This window comes from Orcinus orca, chromosome 2 (assembly GCF_937001465.1).
Source record: "Orcinus orca chromosome 2, mOrcOrc1.1, whole genome shotgun sequence".
NCBI lineage: Eukaryota > Metazoa > Chordata > Mammalia > Artiodactyla > Delphinidae > Orcinus > Orcinus orca.
The window spans coordinates 171,827,722-171,843,360 of NC_064560.1; the positions used below are offsets into that span (position 1 = coordinate 171,827,722).

The 15,639-nt window shown below is 41.2% G+C and overlaps 1 protein-coding gene across 5 annotated transcripts in view; it reads left to right on the forward strand.

Moving 5' to 3' along the window:
• RGS6 (regulator of G protein signaling 6) overlaps window positions 1-15,639 on the forward strand; it is a 582,626-nt gene that overhangs the window by 391,249 nt on the left and 175,738 nt on the right. For all 5 annotated transcript variants that reach the window (XM_049706214.1, XM_004262192.3, XM_049706217.1 and 2 more), the window contains exon 3: window positions 5,868-5,967. In XM_049706214.1, the coding sequence (XP_049562171.1) occupies window positions 5,868-5,967 (100 nt within the window). The remainder of the gene's footprint in view (window positions 1-5,867; window positions 5,968-15,639) is intronic.

Genomic DNA, 15,639 nt, shown 5'->3' on the forward strand with positions numbered 1-15,639 from the left:
ATCAGTCTTTTGAATGGGATGGAGGAAAAGGGCGGAAGTCTTGATGGTTCCCCCTCTGAGGGTCTCTGAAAGTGGTATTCCTTAGTGTTTCTAGCTTCTTTGGAACTCATACTTGGCTCTGCTGTCTCCAACACAGCCTACATCCCTGAGTCTTTCTGAAATTTATTAGTCCATGATGAAGAGGAACAGATTCTCTCTTTTACCTACTTTTTGTAACCATAGAAACTAAATCGGTGCCTGGCACTTTGTAGATGCTCATTAAATGTCCACTAAACCAGTAGGTGAAGCTGAGGACATTTAAATGTTGAGAATAGCAGTGTGCGGTGTTTTTAAAAATAAAAGTGAGAAATGGCCTGATCTTATGGAACACATATGGGACAGACCATACTCAGTGAAGCATGCCCATTTTGGATTAAGAAATATGATTATCATTTGCCAGCTCTGATTCCTGCTTCTGGGCTGATAAGATGTGTCCAAAGATTCATTTTCACTCATTCGCAGACACCAAAACAGAAGGGGTTTTTAAAGAATGCAGGAGCTGAAGTAACAGTCATTAGTAGCTAGAAATAGGCAACTGATTGCTAAGTCAAGATGAAATGCTTCAATAAAAAAGACCTTCATGCCTGAGGCATACTCTGCCTTCTTTGCTGAAGTCGTGGTGGACTTTTTTTTTAATAATGGCAACATAGTTTGCCTATTCTTGATGTTTTCTAATCTTCCACTGAGGAAAGATTGGAGGAGCTAAATAAATTAGTTATCAGATAATTAATTTATACAAACAAAACTAATATTTGCCCTTAGTCATTTCTGTTAGGCATGCCATCTATCCAAACAGAGATGGAGCTGGGCAAGAAAGGCCAGTGTCAAGGCCTCTTTGGATCATGTCTCTGTCTGACTTCTGATGCCATCTGTCTGAAATGATTTCTAAAAACATCAAAAATCCCTGGTCCTGCCCAGCACCTTTCCCCCACCTTGCACTGCTCAGCACTGGGAAGCGTTCTGCGTGGTTCCACCTGACAGATGGGCAGAATGGTGACCCAGGGGCCTGAGTGCTGGTCCTATTCCTTCCTTGCAGACACAGCTTTGCATTTGTCAAGTCAGAGGAGTCTCTCATGTTTTAGAAATAGAAATCTTAGTTTAGCAACCAGAGCTATCGCTGTAGAGATGAGGGAAGTGAAGTCCAGAGAGGTTAAGTAGCTTGTCCAAGGTCAACACAGCAAAACAGTGAAGCTGAGGCTGGCATTTCTCTTGGGCCTCAGACCAGTGTTCTTCCTACTGTCCTTCTGTGGCTTCAGTTTGTAAAGGGAGGATTGCTTCTCCCCACTCCTCTCTTATACCCCATGGCTCTTGCAGTGAATTATGTCTACTGTCCTCATAATATTCCTCATTTCAAAGAAAACCCACTCTATGGTATAGTGCTTTCCACTTTTCCTGCTGTTTGGAAGGATGTTTTACCTGCCTGTCAGTGCTGAGCTCTGAGCTCCTTAGAGAAGGGCATTTGGTTGTTGTGAGCCATCCAGGCAGAACTGGCCGAGCTGGCCACCTGGTTTCTCCGCATCACTTGGCTGTCAGATAAGGGCCACCTGCTTATTGATTGGCACAGTGTAACTTAGGTCCAGCATGCTCCCTGATGACACAGAACTTCAGGGAATTGATGTTGCTCTTCCTCAGGAACAAAAGGTACCAGAAGTTAGATGGAACTGAACAGTCAAGAAAACAAAAGTATATACCTCCCATCTCCCCATTCCCAGCCCAGGAGCTATGATCTGCCAATAGAGGATAAGTCCAACCAGGCCCCTGGGACAAAGAGAGAAAATGCTGAGCAGCCAGACATCAACAGTCATTGGGCCAAAATGAACCTTGAGATGGTTGAGAATCTGATTATCTGGATCAATTTCTCTTTTTTCTCCTTTATCCTCTTAGGACTGAACTAAACGTTCCCTTCAATGCAAACAGTATTAAGTGCCTTGTATCTAAAAAGCATGTTGGTAGGCACTGGTTGAGGATAAAAGATGAACCTTAGATTTGATAGACAGAGCTTGGGCATTGGAGACAGGAAGACTTGGGTAAGAATCCTGGCTTTGCCACTTAATAGCTGTGTGTCCTTGGATAAATGACTTAACCTTTCTGAGCCTTAATTTCAATATCTTTGTTAAATAAATTTTAAGACTGAGAAAAGTATCAGATAATTGATTTAAAATACCTAGGACAGTATTGATCATAACATAGATGTTCTGAAAATGTTTGTCATTATAATTTATATAAGCTCCTGGGAGCCCACTTTTGATCTTTTGGTAGGTCTGTACTCTTAGCATTTCTCCGGAAACCATGGAAAATAATTTCAGAGACAGTATTATTAGCTGATGTCACAGTGGACCATGCTATGGAATCAAACTCAGGTATCACAAATTTGCCTGACATAATATTGGTAGAATACACCCTAAGAATTTTTAAGCACATGGTGAATGGTGTAGATGGAATTTCTGCATTCTTTAAAAGGGTTGGATTCTAGGATGCCCTACCTCTAAGGTTTATTGATTCTTATTATTTGTTGTGGCTTCATCAATTTTGACAAATGCATTTTTTTCAGAGCCCTGTGTATCAGTCAGCTAGAGCCACAATTTTTCTGCATAGCAAATCACTCCAAACTCAGTGGCATACAACAATAAACATGCGTTTCTCGCTCATGAGTCTGCAGGTCAGCTGAGTTTTGACTGTCTAGCTATGGGTTGGGTCCCTTCTGCTCTAGATGTCTCTCACCTTCCTTGGGACAACAACTATCTGATGCAGGAGGGCCAGGGAAGGGGGTAAGCATCACCATCCAGGTGCATTGAAAGCCTCTGCTCACATCACATTCAATAACATCCCATTAGCCAGGCAAGTCACATGGCTAAGCCCCCAAGTCAAGAAGCAGACTTTCCACCCACCATGAGGCCAGAACAAGGATCTGGGTGTCTATTAATTCTGGGAAGGAGTCAAGAATTGGGGATCAATGAAACATTTTTCTACACCTCTGATGCTGTAAACTATTGCTAGAACGTTATCCCCTTTCTGGTCATTTAAGGAGATTGTCCTTTGGATCTAGCTGTAACCTCTGACGAGTGATCTACCTCTTGGTACCTTGTGGGCCAACATAAGAGGATAGGTCTTCTTCTTTAGTAGACAGGTCCTTTTAAGATTCAATGGTGTGATAAAGCAACTAAACAGAGCAGAGGAAAAAACAATCATGGAGATGTCCTCTGTCAGTTTTTAAATCCAGTCCACATCAGAACAGACTGGAACCTTTACCAACTAATGTCAAGTCAGGGGTCTAACTGAATTGAAATATTGGCTTTCCTCCAATTCCCAGTGATTTTCAGGCCATTTCATAAAAAGCAGCAATGTAACTGATACTTCTGGTTTCACATAGCACACTAGATCAAAAGCATAGATTACTCTGAAAATCTGATCATTTTTCTAGGAATAACTCTCCTTAACTATCAATAAGTAATAAATACTCAAACTACTGTGAATCGTTGAGTTGAGTTTAGAGGACAAAAGGTGGGGCTCTAGCTGAGACTATTAACAAGAATGTGGATGAAATTCCTCCTTATCCTGTCATCTAACAGAATGCAGGTCTTCAGAGAATGACCCTTTTTCCTGGTGTGATATATTCAACCACTGCCTAAGGGCAGGGAGCTTAAGATTGCTTCTCACTATCAGTTCTTCTCTGGGAAACCAAGAAATATCCAGGGGAGAATGGTCTTCCTGCTTGGCTGCTCCTCTGAGACTCTTACTGGGTGACAGAGCACCCCAGGGTTTAGAAGCCTGATCTCTGGGATGTGTGGCTGGGTTCAAGCTCATATCCACCACTGGGTAGCTGTGTGACCTTGGGAAGGTGGTTTAATCTCTGTGCTTTCACTGATGCTGCTCACAGAAGGTCCTCTCCCCTCTCTTCCTGGCACCCAGAAGACTGGACCCCCTGGTTCCTTTGTGGTTGGGTGGTGACTCGTCCTGTCCAAAGAAATGTGATATTATTATAGTAACGTCTGGGCTATAACATGCAACAACTCATGCAAGAGTCTCCAGAATTCTCTCTTGTCTCTCTAACACAATGAGCAACAACATTCAAGATGGTGGCTGCTCCGTCAGCCTCGGTCCCAGGGTAACTACAATGAACAGAGTCCTCCTGGTGATCTCCGATAGACTTGTAGCATGAGAGAAAAATAAACTTGGTTACATTAAACCATTGTGATTTCGAGGGTTATTTGTTACCACAGCTTAACTTAGTCTACGCTGATTGATACACCTCACTAAATCTCAGCTTCTTTATCTGAAAATGGGGATAATAGTGGAATCTAGGCTATGAAGTAATCATGGGAATTAAATAGGATAATATATCTATAGTACTTAGAATCGTACCTACATAATACATTCTTAATATATTTTGGCTATTATATATTATCATTATTATTATGTTATATCTTATGCTAACTTTGTCTCTAACAAGTTACCTATTTCTTTCAAATAAGTTGTTAGTCATGTGATTTGAGAAACTTACTCACAAATTGCTATACTAGTACATTAGACTAGGTGAACTCCAGCTTTAAATGTCTAGACTTAAAATTATGTGACTGTACTCTGGAAGCACTCAGAGAATCCATCCTGGTGTTTCAAATACATTCTGTTGCTTAGGGGAACAAAATATGTGATAAAACTAAGCACTATCTTCTTCCCTTTTCCAGTTGCCCTTCCCTACCACTCAACAAACAAAAAGATCTATGTCCTTTTTACAGTTTGCTCTGTATCCTATTCCGAAGATTTCTGCCCAGGAAATTGCATCTGGCTTGTAAATTCGCAGCTACAGATTGGTTTCCCAGTTTAGGCACCTACCTCCTTGGTAGTCCATCTCCTCTCCCTGTTCTGTTTTCAGTCTATGTACACAGTATCTTGTCTCGTCAATACAATTTCACCTGGCTCCAAGCCGTAGCCCACCATGGTCTTTCTCATGATAGTGTGGTCTTCTCTAGTCCAAAAGGAGAGGATCCTGTTCTTTTTTTTTTTTTGGTACGCGGGCCTCTCATTGTTGTGGCCTCTCCCATTGCAGAGCACAGGCTCCGGACGCGCAGGCTCAGTGGCCATGGCTCACGGGCCCAGCCGCTCCGCGGCATGTGGGATCTTCCCAGACTGGGGCACGAACCCGTGTCGCCTCCATCGGCAGGTGGACTCTCAACCACTGCGCCACCAGGGAAGCCCGAGGATCCTGTTCTTGTTCCATCTTAGTCCTGGCTAAAGATGACCCCCCTCGTGCCACCACTCACAACCGTGACACTTGTCCTCCAACTTCTCCAGATCAGCACTTTCCATATCTTGATTTATACTCTTTTATTTTTTCCCCTGTGTGACTCTGGCTGAATCCTTCTCTGGTCCCAGAGGCAGCCCCGCCTATACTTCTAACAGCAGCATGTTAATATGTTAGGTTAAACTATAGGAAATTGCCATTTTTAGGTTGAATGTGGCAACTTCATATGGTTCAACCTATATATAAACCCAATTCAGGAAAGAGGAGGAATTTTGTCACATACATATTGAATTGCATGTTGGATCCAATCCTATCAAGAATTTCTTTCTCCTTACTTGCTGAACTGGGAGCAAGCGGTTGTTCTTACAGACCGTGCTTTATGCTATTATATATAACCCCCTGGCCTCCCTCTCCCCAGCACTTGGCCCATAGCAGATCCTGCTACTAAGTTTACTGGCTGAGGCAGAGGCTTTTCCTAATATCTCTTATTGGCATCCATGTGCCCACATTTTGGCTGTTTATAAAGGTACTGTTTACTATTACTTTGTGAGATACAATAACACTTCTTTGCTTTCCTCTCTTTCAGATTGAAGACATCATTACAAAGATGCAAGATGACAAGACAGGTGGTGTGCCTATCAGAACAGTCAAGAGCTTTCTCTCCAAGATCCCCAGTGTTGTCACAGGTAAATGTTCTCCTTACAAGATGTTGATGGCAACAAGGAAGTGTCGCTGAAGTGTTGTGTAGCTTTGACTGTGACCTGGGAGGTGTCTAATAGTTTGTGAATAGCAAAGATGATATGTTCACTGTGCTTCTTATGTAAAGTCAAGCTCTGATCGTGGTTTCTAGGAAGAAGCTACTGTTTGCCAGTCATTAAGAATGGTCTAACCATGACCAGCCTATGGTTGAGGCCTCTGGAAAGAAACAAACTCAATAATAAACTGGCTAGCCCATCAGCCATTTGGCCTATGGGGTGTACACAAGCGCAGAAATATTAAAGAAATTATTTTAGTTTTAAACAAGCTTTAAAAAAAGTCTTATGGGGCTTCCGTGGTGGCGCAGTGGTTGAGAGTCCGCCTGCTGATGCAGGGGACACGGGTTCGTGCCCCAGTAAGGGAAGATCCCACGTGCCACGGAGTGGCTGGGCCCGTGAGCCATGGCCACTGAGCCTGCGCGTCTGGAGCCTGTGCTCCGCAATGCGAGAGGCCACAACAGTGAGAGGCCCCCATACAGCAAAAAAAAAAAAAAAAAAAAAGTCTTATATTCAAATTCTACAAAATGCTTTAAAGTGTTCTAACTCATTGTACTTGAACTCTTGAAAGAAGTGGTTTTAAAATGTTTTTCTGCATTACTTTGGGGTTTTTGTGTGTTTTCTGTGCTCAAATATCTCTTTAAAAATTGTTAATTGTGAAATCTATCAAACACATTGGTATAGTTTCAAGAAGAATAGAACAGGTCACATGTACCACAATGCCGCTTCATAAAGAACACATCCTCGGTACCTTAGAGCCTCTAGGGAATATAGTGGATGGCATCTACCTCCTTTTCCACCAGAGGAACCACTATCTACTTTTATATTAAGCAAATTGTTGCTTTTCCTCACAATCTTTCCACATAGGTGTGTGTCCTTTACTATCCAAACCAATGACCAAATAAAGATAAAATTTTAGATGATTCCCTAACTATCAAAATCTAGCTATTTGCTTTCCCATTTGGGGGAAACAAAAGGACTAAGTTTCTACTGCACACCAATAGAATGGCTAAAATAAAAATGCTGACAATACCAAGTGTCAGTGAGGTTATGGAGCAACTGGAACTCTCATATGCTGTTGGTGGGAAGGTAAAATGATGCAGCTACTCTGGAAGTTTCTTACAAAGTTAAACATATCCTTACCATGTGACCCAGCAATCCCACTCCTAGGTACTTATCCAAGAGAAATGAAAACTTACCTTCAGACAAAAACTTGTCAATATTCGTAGAAACTTTGTTCATCATCTCTAAAGACTGGAAACAACCCAAATGTCCTTCAGTGGGTGAATGAATAAACAGACTGTGGTACATCCATATCCAGCAATAAAAAGGAGAGAACTATTGATGTATGCACCAACTTGGATTAATCTTGAAGTCATTTGTCTGAATGAAAAAAATCCATCTCAGAAGGTTAGATACTATATGAATCCATTTGTAGGACATTCTAAAAAATAAATAAACCAAAAAAAAAATAACTATAGTGATAGAGAATGGATCAGTAGTTGCCAGGGATTGGGAGTTGGGGGAGTTTTGGAGTGACATAACAGTTCTGTATTCTGATTGGGTTAGTGGTGGTGACATGAATCTATACATAGGTCAAGATTCATAGAACAGCACACCAAAAAAAAAAAAAAGAGTCAGTATACTATATGTTACTTTAAAAAATAAATGTACTCAGTTGAGATACCCATAAGTATCCCAACTTATTATTCAGACTGTCACTGTCTGAACTCAAGTACCAAGTAGATTTGGATAATGAAAGATGCTTGCATTCTTAGTGTTCTCTCATTCTGAAATTTAGGAATTATACCCTAATATTGGCTAGTATGTATTATATTTTTTCACTCATTTCTGGATTTTGCTTGATAAAATGTTGTTCAGGATTTTGTATCTATTTTCATGGGCAAGATTGGTCTGTTGGTTTTCTTATTTACCCTGCTTGCTGGTTTTGGTACCAAATTTATGCTAGTTTCATAAGATGAACAATGGCATATATCTCTTTCATTGACATTGTGGTGTCCTCTGAAAAATAATTTTACCTTTAGTCTAGCTTTCAGGTGTTTATTTCAATTATCCTATTTTTATTTATTAAAGTTCCATCTGGTTCTTCTTTCAGTGTACCTGGTCATTCATTCAACAAATATTTACTGGGTATTTACCATTTTCTAAGCATTGTTGGGCACTGGGGATTCAGAAGTAAATGAAACAGGTCAGAATTTCTGCTCTCATGGAATTTAGATTCTAGTAGAGGAGATAACAAAATAAATAAGGAAAATTTGCAGAATTTCCACAGTGATAAAGACCAATGAAGAAAATAAGTATGAAAAGGGGATAGGAGTGTTAAAATTTTGGAACTAGTGGCCAAGCAAGAACTTCCTGAGAAGGAAACATTTGAGTAAAGATGGATGGAGATGAGGGGTTGCATTATGTGGATATTGAGGGAACAAACATTCCCGAAAGCCAGTGCTAAAACTCCAAGGCAGGCATGTTCCTGGTGTTTTGAGGAACTAAGAAGAGGGAACTAGAATAGAGTGAAGAAAAGAAAGGATAATAGAGATGAAGTCAGAGTGATAATGGTGAGCTAGATCGTGTAGCATCTTGGTCATTATAAGGCCCCCGGAGGACTTTGAGCATGGGGTGACATGCTCTGACTTATATTTCAACAGGATCACTCTTGCTTTCTACGTACTCTGGGGAGTTGGGAGGTTAAGCACCAGATAGGAGGCTATTGTAAAAATGGTGACTCAGACTAGGCTGTCAGCATTGGAGATATGTGAAGTGGTCAGATTCCAATTCAAGCTTAAAGGCAGAATAGTATTTGCGGATAGATCTGATGTAGAATATGAGAGAAAGAAAGGAATTGATGATGACTCTACACTTTCGGGCTTGAGTGACTAGAAGAACAGAGTTGCCATTAAGTTCAATGACAAAGACTGTGAATGGGGCAGGGGGGTTGTTTGTTTGTTTAGCTGAAGTGTAAGAAATCAAAAAATTTATTTTCATTTTTATTTTTTAATTGAAGTACAGTTGATTTACAATGTTGTGTTAGCTTCAGGTGTACAGCAACGTGATTCAGTTATACATATATATGTATATTATTTTATTATTATTACAAAATATTGAGTTATTACAAAATATTGAGTTCCGTGTGCTATACAGTAGGTCCTTGTTGGTTATCTATTTTATATATAGTAGTGTATATATGTTAATTTTAAACTCCTAATTTATCTCTCCCTGCCCTTTCCCCTTTAGTAACCATAAGTTTGTTTTCTATGTCTGTGGGTCTATTTCTGTTTTGTAAATAAGTTCATTTGTATCATTTTTTTTTAGATTCCACATGTAAGCAATATTATATGATATTTGTCTTTCTCTGTCTGGCTTACTTCACTTTGTATGATAATCACTGGGTCCATCCATGATGCTGCAAATGATTATTTCATTCTTCTTTATGGCTGAGTAATATTCCATTGTGTATGTATGTGTATGTGTGCGTATATATATATATATATATATATATATATATATACCATATCTTCTTTATCCATTCATCTGTCAGTGGACACTTAGGTTGCTTCCATGTCTTGACAATTGTAAATAGTGCTGCAATGAATATTGGGGTGCATGTATCTTTTTGAGTTATAGTTTTATCCAGATATATGCCCAGGAGTAGGATTGCAGGATCATATGGTAATTCTATTTTTAGTTTTTTAAGGAACCTTCATACTGTTCTCCATAGTGGCTGCACCAATTTACATTCCCACCAGCAGTATAGGAGGGTTCCTTTTACTCCACACCCTATCTAGCATTTATTATTTGTAGACTTTTTGATGATGGCCATTCTGCCCAGTGTGAGTTGATACCTCATTGTAGTTTTGATTTTCATTTTTCTAATAATTAGTGATGTTGAGCATCTTTTCATGTGCCTCGTGGCCATATGTATGTCTTCTTTGGAGAAATGCCTATTCAGATTTTCTGCACATTTTTTGATTTGGTTGTTTGTTTTTTTGATATTGAGCGGTATGAGCTGTTTGTGTATTTTGGAAATTAATCCCTTGTCAGTTGCATCATTTGCAAATATTTTCTCCATTCAGTAGGTTGTCTTTTCATTTTGTTTATGGTTTCCTTTGCTATGCAAAAGCTTTAAGTTTAATTAGGTATCATTTGTTTATTTTTGTTTTTATTTCCATTATTCTAGGAGATGGATCCAAAAAGCTATTGCTGCAATTTACGTCAGAGAGTGTTCTGCCTATGTTTTCTTCTAGGAGTTTTACAATATCTGGTCTTACATTTAGGTCTTTAATCCATTTTGAGTTTATTTTTGTATATGATGTTAGAGAACGTCCTAATTTCACTCTTTTACATGTAGCTGTTCAGTTTTCCCAGCACCACTTATTGAAGAGACTGTCTTTTCTCCATTGTATATCCTTGCCTGCTTTGTTGTAGATTAATTGACCATAAGTGCATGGGTTTATTTCTGGGCTTTCTAACCTGCTCCATCTATATGTCTGTTTTTGTAAAAACTTAATTTTTAGACATGTCAAATTTTAGGGACCTATTATACATTCAACTGGAAATAACAAGTAGGCACTTGGGTTTGTGGATCTAGATTTTGCAGGGAGAGTTTGAGCTGGGACATAAGTCATTGGCATATGGATGGTATTTAAAGCCATGGAATTAATGAGCTCACCAAGGGAGTGAGTGTAGGTAGAAAACATAGTCCAAGTCCTAAAACTTGGGATACTCTAGTATATAGAGGACATGGAGAAAAGAAGAAATCAGCAAAACAAATTGAGAAAGAGTAGCTGGAGACAAGGAATATCAGGAGGATATATGGTTTCTTGGAAGCCACATTTTCTAGAAAGTATTTCAAGGAAGAGTAGAGTTGATCTACTATATCAAATGTAACTGATAGTCAAGTAAGATAAGGACTGAGAATCGACCACTGAATTTAGCAACATTGACTTCACTGCTGACCTTGATAAGTTCATGTTCCGTGAAGCATTGAGAGCAAAAAGCCTTACTGGAGTGGGTTCAAGTCAGAATGGGAGGAGAGTGAGTTGAGGTAGTGAATATTATTAGCCTTCGTAGGAGTTTTCCTTAAAAGAAAGAAGTGCAGTAGTATCTAAATGGGTAAATGAGATTAGAATATGTAGGTTTTTTAATTAATATGAAAGTCACACTATGTTTGTATGATGATGAGACTGATTCAGTAAAGAGGAAAAAATGGTGCGGGAGAAAGAGGGAAAATTCAAGGACTGATTTCGACAAGGAGGTAAGGGATTGAATCTGATGCACAGGTACATGGGTAGGTTTAGCTAGAAACATGTACAGTGTATTCATAGGAAGAGGAGGGAAGCACAGTAAATGCACAGAGGTACAAATAAGCATAAAGGGGTGGTGGGAGCTTGTAGAAGTTTTCTTCTAATTGTTTAAATTTTCTTAGTAATATGGGCAGCAAAGACAGTAGAGATGTTAAAGGACTGGGAAGAGATTAGAAGCTATGAATTAGTCATTTAGGAGAGTAAAGAGATTGGACTAGGGAAACAGAGTTTTGACTTCTAGGTAGCTTAAAGACCCTCTTGGTTATTATTAATATTTATGAATTTAAAGAGAGGCAAATCTTTCTCCAGCCGCATTTAGCTCCCTTGATTTCAGGCATGTATCAGGTAGAAAATTAGACTTCATTAAAAGTCCTTAAAAGGCTAAAGCAAGTATGAGAGTGTTATAAATCAAAAGAGAATAACTAAAATGATTGACCATTAAGTTTTTTATTAAACATTAACTCACTGTATTTTTTTTAAATTAATTAATTAATTTTGGGCTGCATTGGGTCTTCGTTGCTGCATGCGGGCTTTCTCTAGTTGCGGCGAGTGGGGGCTACTCTTCGTTGTGGTGCGTGAGCTTCTCATTGAGGTGGCTTCTCTTGTTGCTAAGCATGGGCTCTAGGTGTGCAGGCTTCAGTAGCTGTGGCTCACAGGCTCAGTAGCTGTGGCGCACGGGCTTAGTTGCTCCGAGGTATGTGGGATCTCCCCGGACCTGGGCTCGAACCCATGTCCCCTGCATTGGCAGGCAGATTCTTAACCACTGCACCACCAGGGAAGTCCTGACCATTAAATTTTTTTTTTAACATCTTTATTGGGGTATAATTGCTTTACAATGGTGTGTTAGTTTCTGCTTTATAACAAAGTGAATCAGTTATACATATGTTCCTATATCTCTTCCCTCTTGCGTCTCCCTCCCTCCTGACCATTAAATTTTAACTGACTAAGGAGGGAAGCAAGAACATGAGATGGTAAAGAACAGTGAAGAGTAATGATTACAATAAATTTGTAGGTTCCAGTGACAAAGGAATTTCAGAACTGGAGGTGAGAGAAAGAGGGCTGGAAATATATGAGGTGGTGATTAGATAGTGAATGTTTGAAATTGAGATTGTAGAGGAGTTGCAATATATTGGTGGTGTCAAGATGGAAGGTATGACTATGGGAATAAGTGACTGAGATAGAATGGAGGTCAAGGAACTCTAAGACGTCATGATTTTGGAAGATTGAGCTCTCTGGTTATTGAAATCACTACTGGGGAGTGTTAGAGAGGGTGCTTGTGAGTCCTTATGGAATGAGAGGCTGGGACCCAGGTATCACTACGTGACTTTCACAGCAAGGGGTACAGGTGGTTTAACCCGATGTCATGGGAGTCGAAGCTGAGTGTTCTTTAGAGAAGAGAGAGGGATTGGAGACAGTCTGAATGAAGCCATGAGAAACAAAGAGGTTGCTTACCTGCCTTCAAACCCCGAGGGGTATAAGGCATGGGGCAGGGAGGATCAGCACCACCTAAGAGGGCTACAGGGAAGCAGTCCTATTTGGTAAGAACAAGAAGATAAAGGGAGGGCTTCCCTGGTGGCGCAGTGGTTGAGAGCCCACCTGCCGATGCAGGGGACACAGGTTCGTGCCCCGGTCTGGGAAAATTCCACATGCCGCGGAGCGGCTGGGCCCGTGGGCCATGGCCGCTGAGCCTGCGCGTCCAGAGCCTGTGCTCTGCAACAGGAGAGGCCACAACAGTGAGAGGCCCGCGTACTGCAAAAAAAAAAAAAAAAAAAAAGAAGATAAAGGGAATATTAACTGAAAACGTTGAGGATATTAATAAAAAATCTTACTTATGATTGACCATGTGTTCCAGAGAGCAGGTAAAAGCATTGCAGGAAATGGTGAGTATATGACCTGGGTGATAAATCCACATGGTTTCTCTGTACCACGCACTAGGGTAGGCACAGGAGCCATGATGGTGAGTAAAAACCTGATCTCTGCTTTTCAAAAGCTATTAATGTAGTGAGAGAAACAGATACAGGTAGACCAATAGTTATATGAGCTATGCACTATACTAGAAGAATAAACAAAGCCCAGAGGAGAGAATCATGAGTTTTTCTTGAGTATATCTAGAATATTTCTCTGAGGATGTGTATCAGTTATCTATTGCTGTATAACCAACTACCACAAACCATAATGATTGTTTTCATTTTTCTCGATCATGACTCCATGAATTAGCAATTGGGGCAGTTGTTCTGCTGGTCTCACCCATATGGCCCTAGTCATCCGCTGGTTCATCTGAGGCTAGAGGGTCTATGATGGCCTCACTCACTTGCTTGGCTGTGGTGCCTACTCTTCGCTGAGGCTTCAGTTCTCCTCCACATCTCCTTGTATCCCCCAGTAGGCTAGACTGGACTGCTTCACAGCCTGTTGGTTTCAGAGTTCCAAGAGACAGAGGATGAAAACAGAAAGGCTTCTTAAGGCCCAGCCTCTAGAACTCATACAATGTCAAGTCCACCACAATCTATTCTTCAAAGAAAGTCACAAGACCAGCCTAGATTGAAGAGGATGGAGAAACCAACTCCATCTCCTGGTGTAGGAGTAGCAGTGTCACATTGACAATAGGGAGACATGATTCATTGGAGGCCAATATTCTAATGATCTACCACAGGAAATAATTTTAGAACTAGGCCTTACTCATGAGGAGGAAATGGAGGAAGGTCATTTCAAGTGGAGAAAATAGAATTTCCAGAGGCTCAAATACAGGAAACCTATGCCAGGTTTCAGCAGGGACGAGCTTGTTTATGTGGCTGGAGTTTAAGATACGGTAATATATGTGTTTGAGGAGAGGAACACACTGGCAGAGCAGCCACAGGAATTAAAAGGATATGAAGTTTAGACTTCCCAGAACTACTGCTGCCAGTGTCTGTCCCTGAAGTGAGCCACAGCCACCCCCCACCTCCACAGAGGATCCTACAATACTAGCAGATCTTCAAAAACATGCTTATTTCTCATGTGAAAAGCAGTATGCCACTTTAAGAATCCCTGGAGCCCTGTGGAGAGGCCAGTGGCAAGGAGCTGAGGTGGCAGTCCTTTCCGTGCGGTAGCTGTGCTTTCAGGGGACTACGGCTTCCGTGAGAGACCCTGATCCCCAACCACCACCGGATGTGGACCCACAAGTGTTTTTGGCAACAAGGAATGAAATCCAAAGCTGACGGCTAACAGCCTATGGGACAGCAAGACACAAGCGAGGCACCTGCTGTATACCCTTCAAGTTCTGTCCCTCTCATCCTTACAGCTGTGGATTCCACACAAAAAGTGATTAACAGAGTTTCACCCATTGTTGGAGCCCGTCGGGTTGTCCAACACCCCGCCTCTCCACCAGTGTGTGACGCATTCCTTCCACAACTACCTACGTGAAAGCATCCCTCTGTGATGAGGACAGGGTGGTGGTCCACACAGAGTCCAGCAGCAAGAGGGAAGACCGTGTGGCTGACAGGGTCTTGGTGCTCCGGCTGGGTGTCAGGCCTGAGCCTCTGATGTGGGAGCTGAGTTCAGGACATTGGACCAACAGAGACCTCCCAGCCCCACGTAATATCATTTGGTGAGGGCTCTCCCAGAGATCTACGTTTCAACGCTAAGACCCAGCTCCACTCAATCACCAGCAAGCTCCAGTGCTGGACACCCCATGCCAAACAACTAGCAAGACAGGAACACAACCCCACCCATTAGCAGAGAGGCTGCCTAAAATCATACTAAGTTCACAGACACCTCAAAACACACCACCAGAGGTGGTCCTGCCCGCCAGAAAGACAAGATCCAGCCTCATCCACCAGAACACAGGCACCAGTCCCCTCCACCAGGAAGCCTACACAACCCACTGAGCCAACCTTACCCACTGGGGGCAGACACCAAAAACAACAGGAACTACAAACCTGCAGCCTGCGAAAAGGAGATCCCAAACACAGTAAGTTAAGCTAAATGAGAAGACAGAGAAATACACAGCAGATGAAGTAGCAAGGTAACTGAACCAGGAAAAATACAAATAGACCAATCACAAGCACTGAAATTCAGACTGTGATTAAAAATCTTCCAACAAACAAAAGCCCAGGACCAGATGGCTCCACAGGTGAATTCTATCAAACATTTAGAGAAGAGCTAACACCTATCCTTCTCAAATTCTTCCAAAATATAGCAGAGGCAGGAACACTCCCAAACTCATTCTACAAGGCCACCATCACCCTGATACCAAAAGCAGACAAATATGTCACAAAAAAAGAAAACTACAGGCTAATATCACTGATGA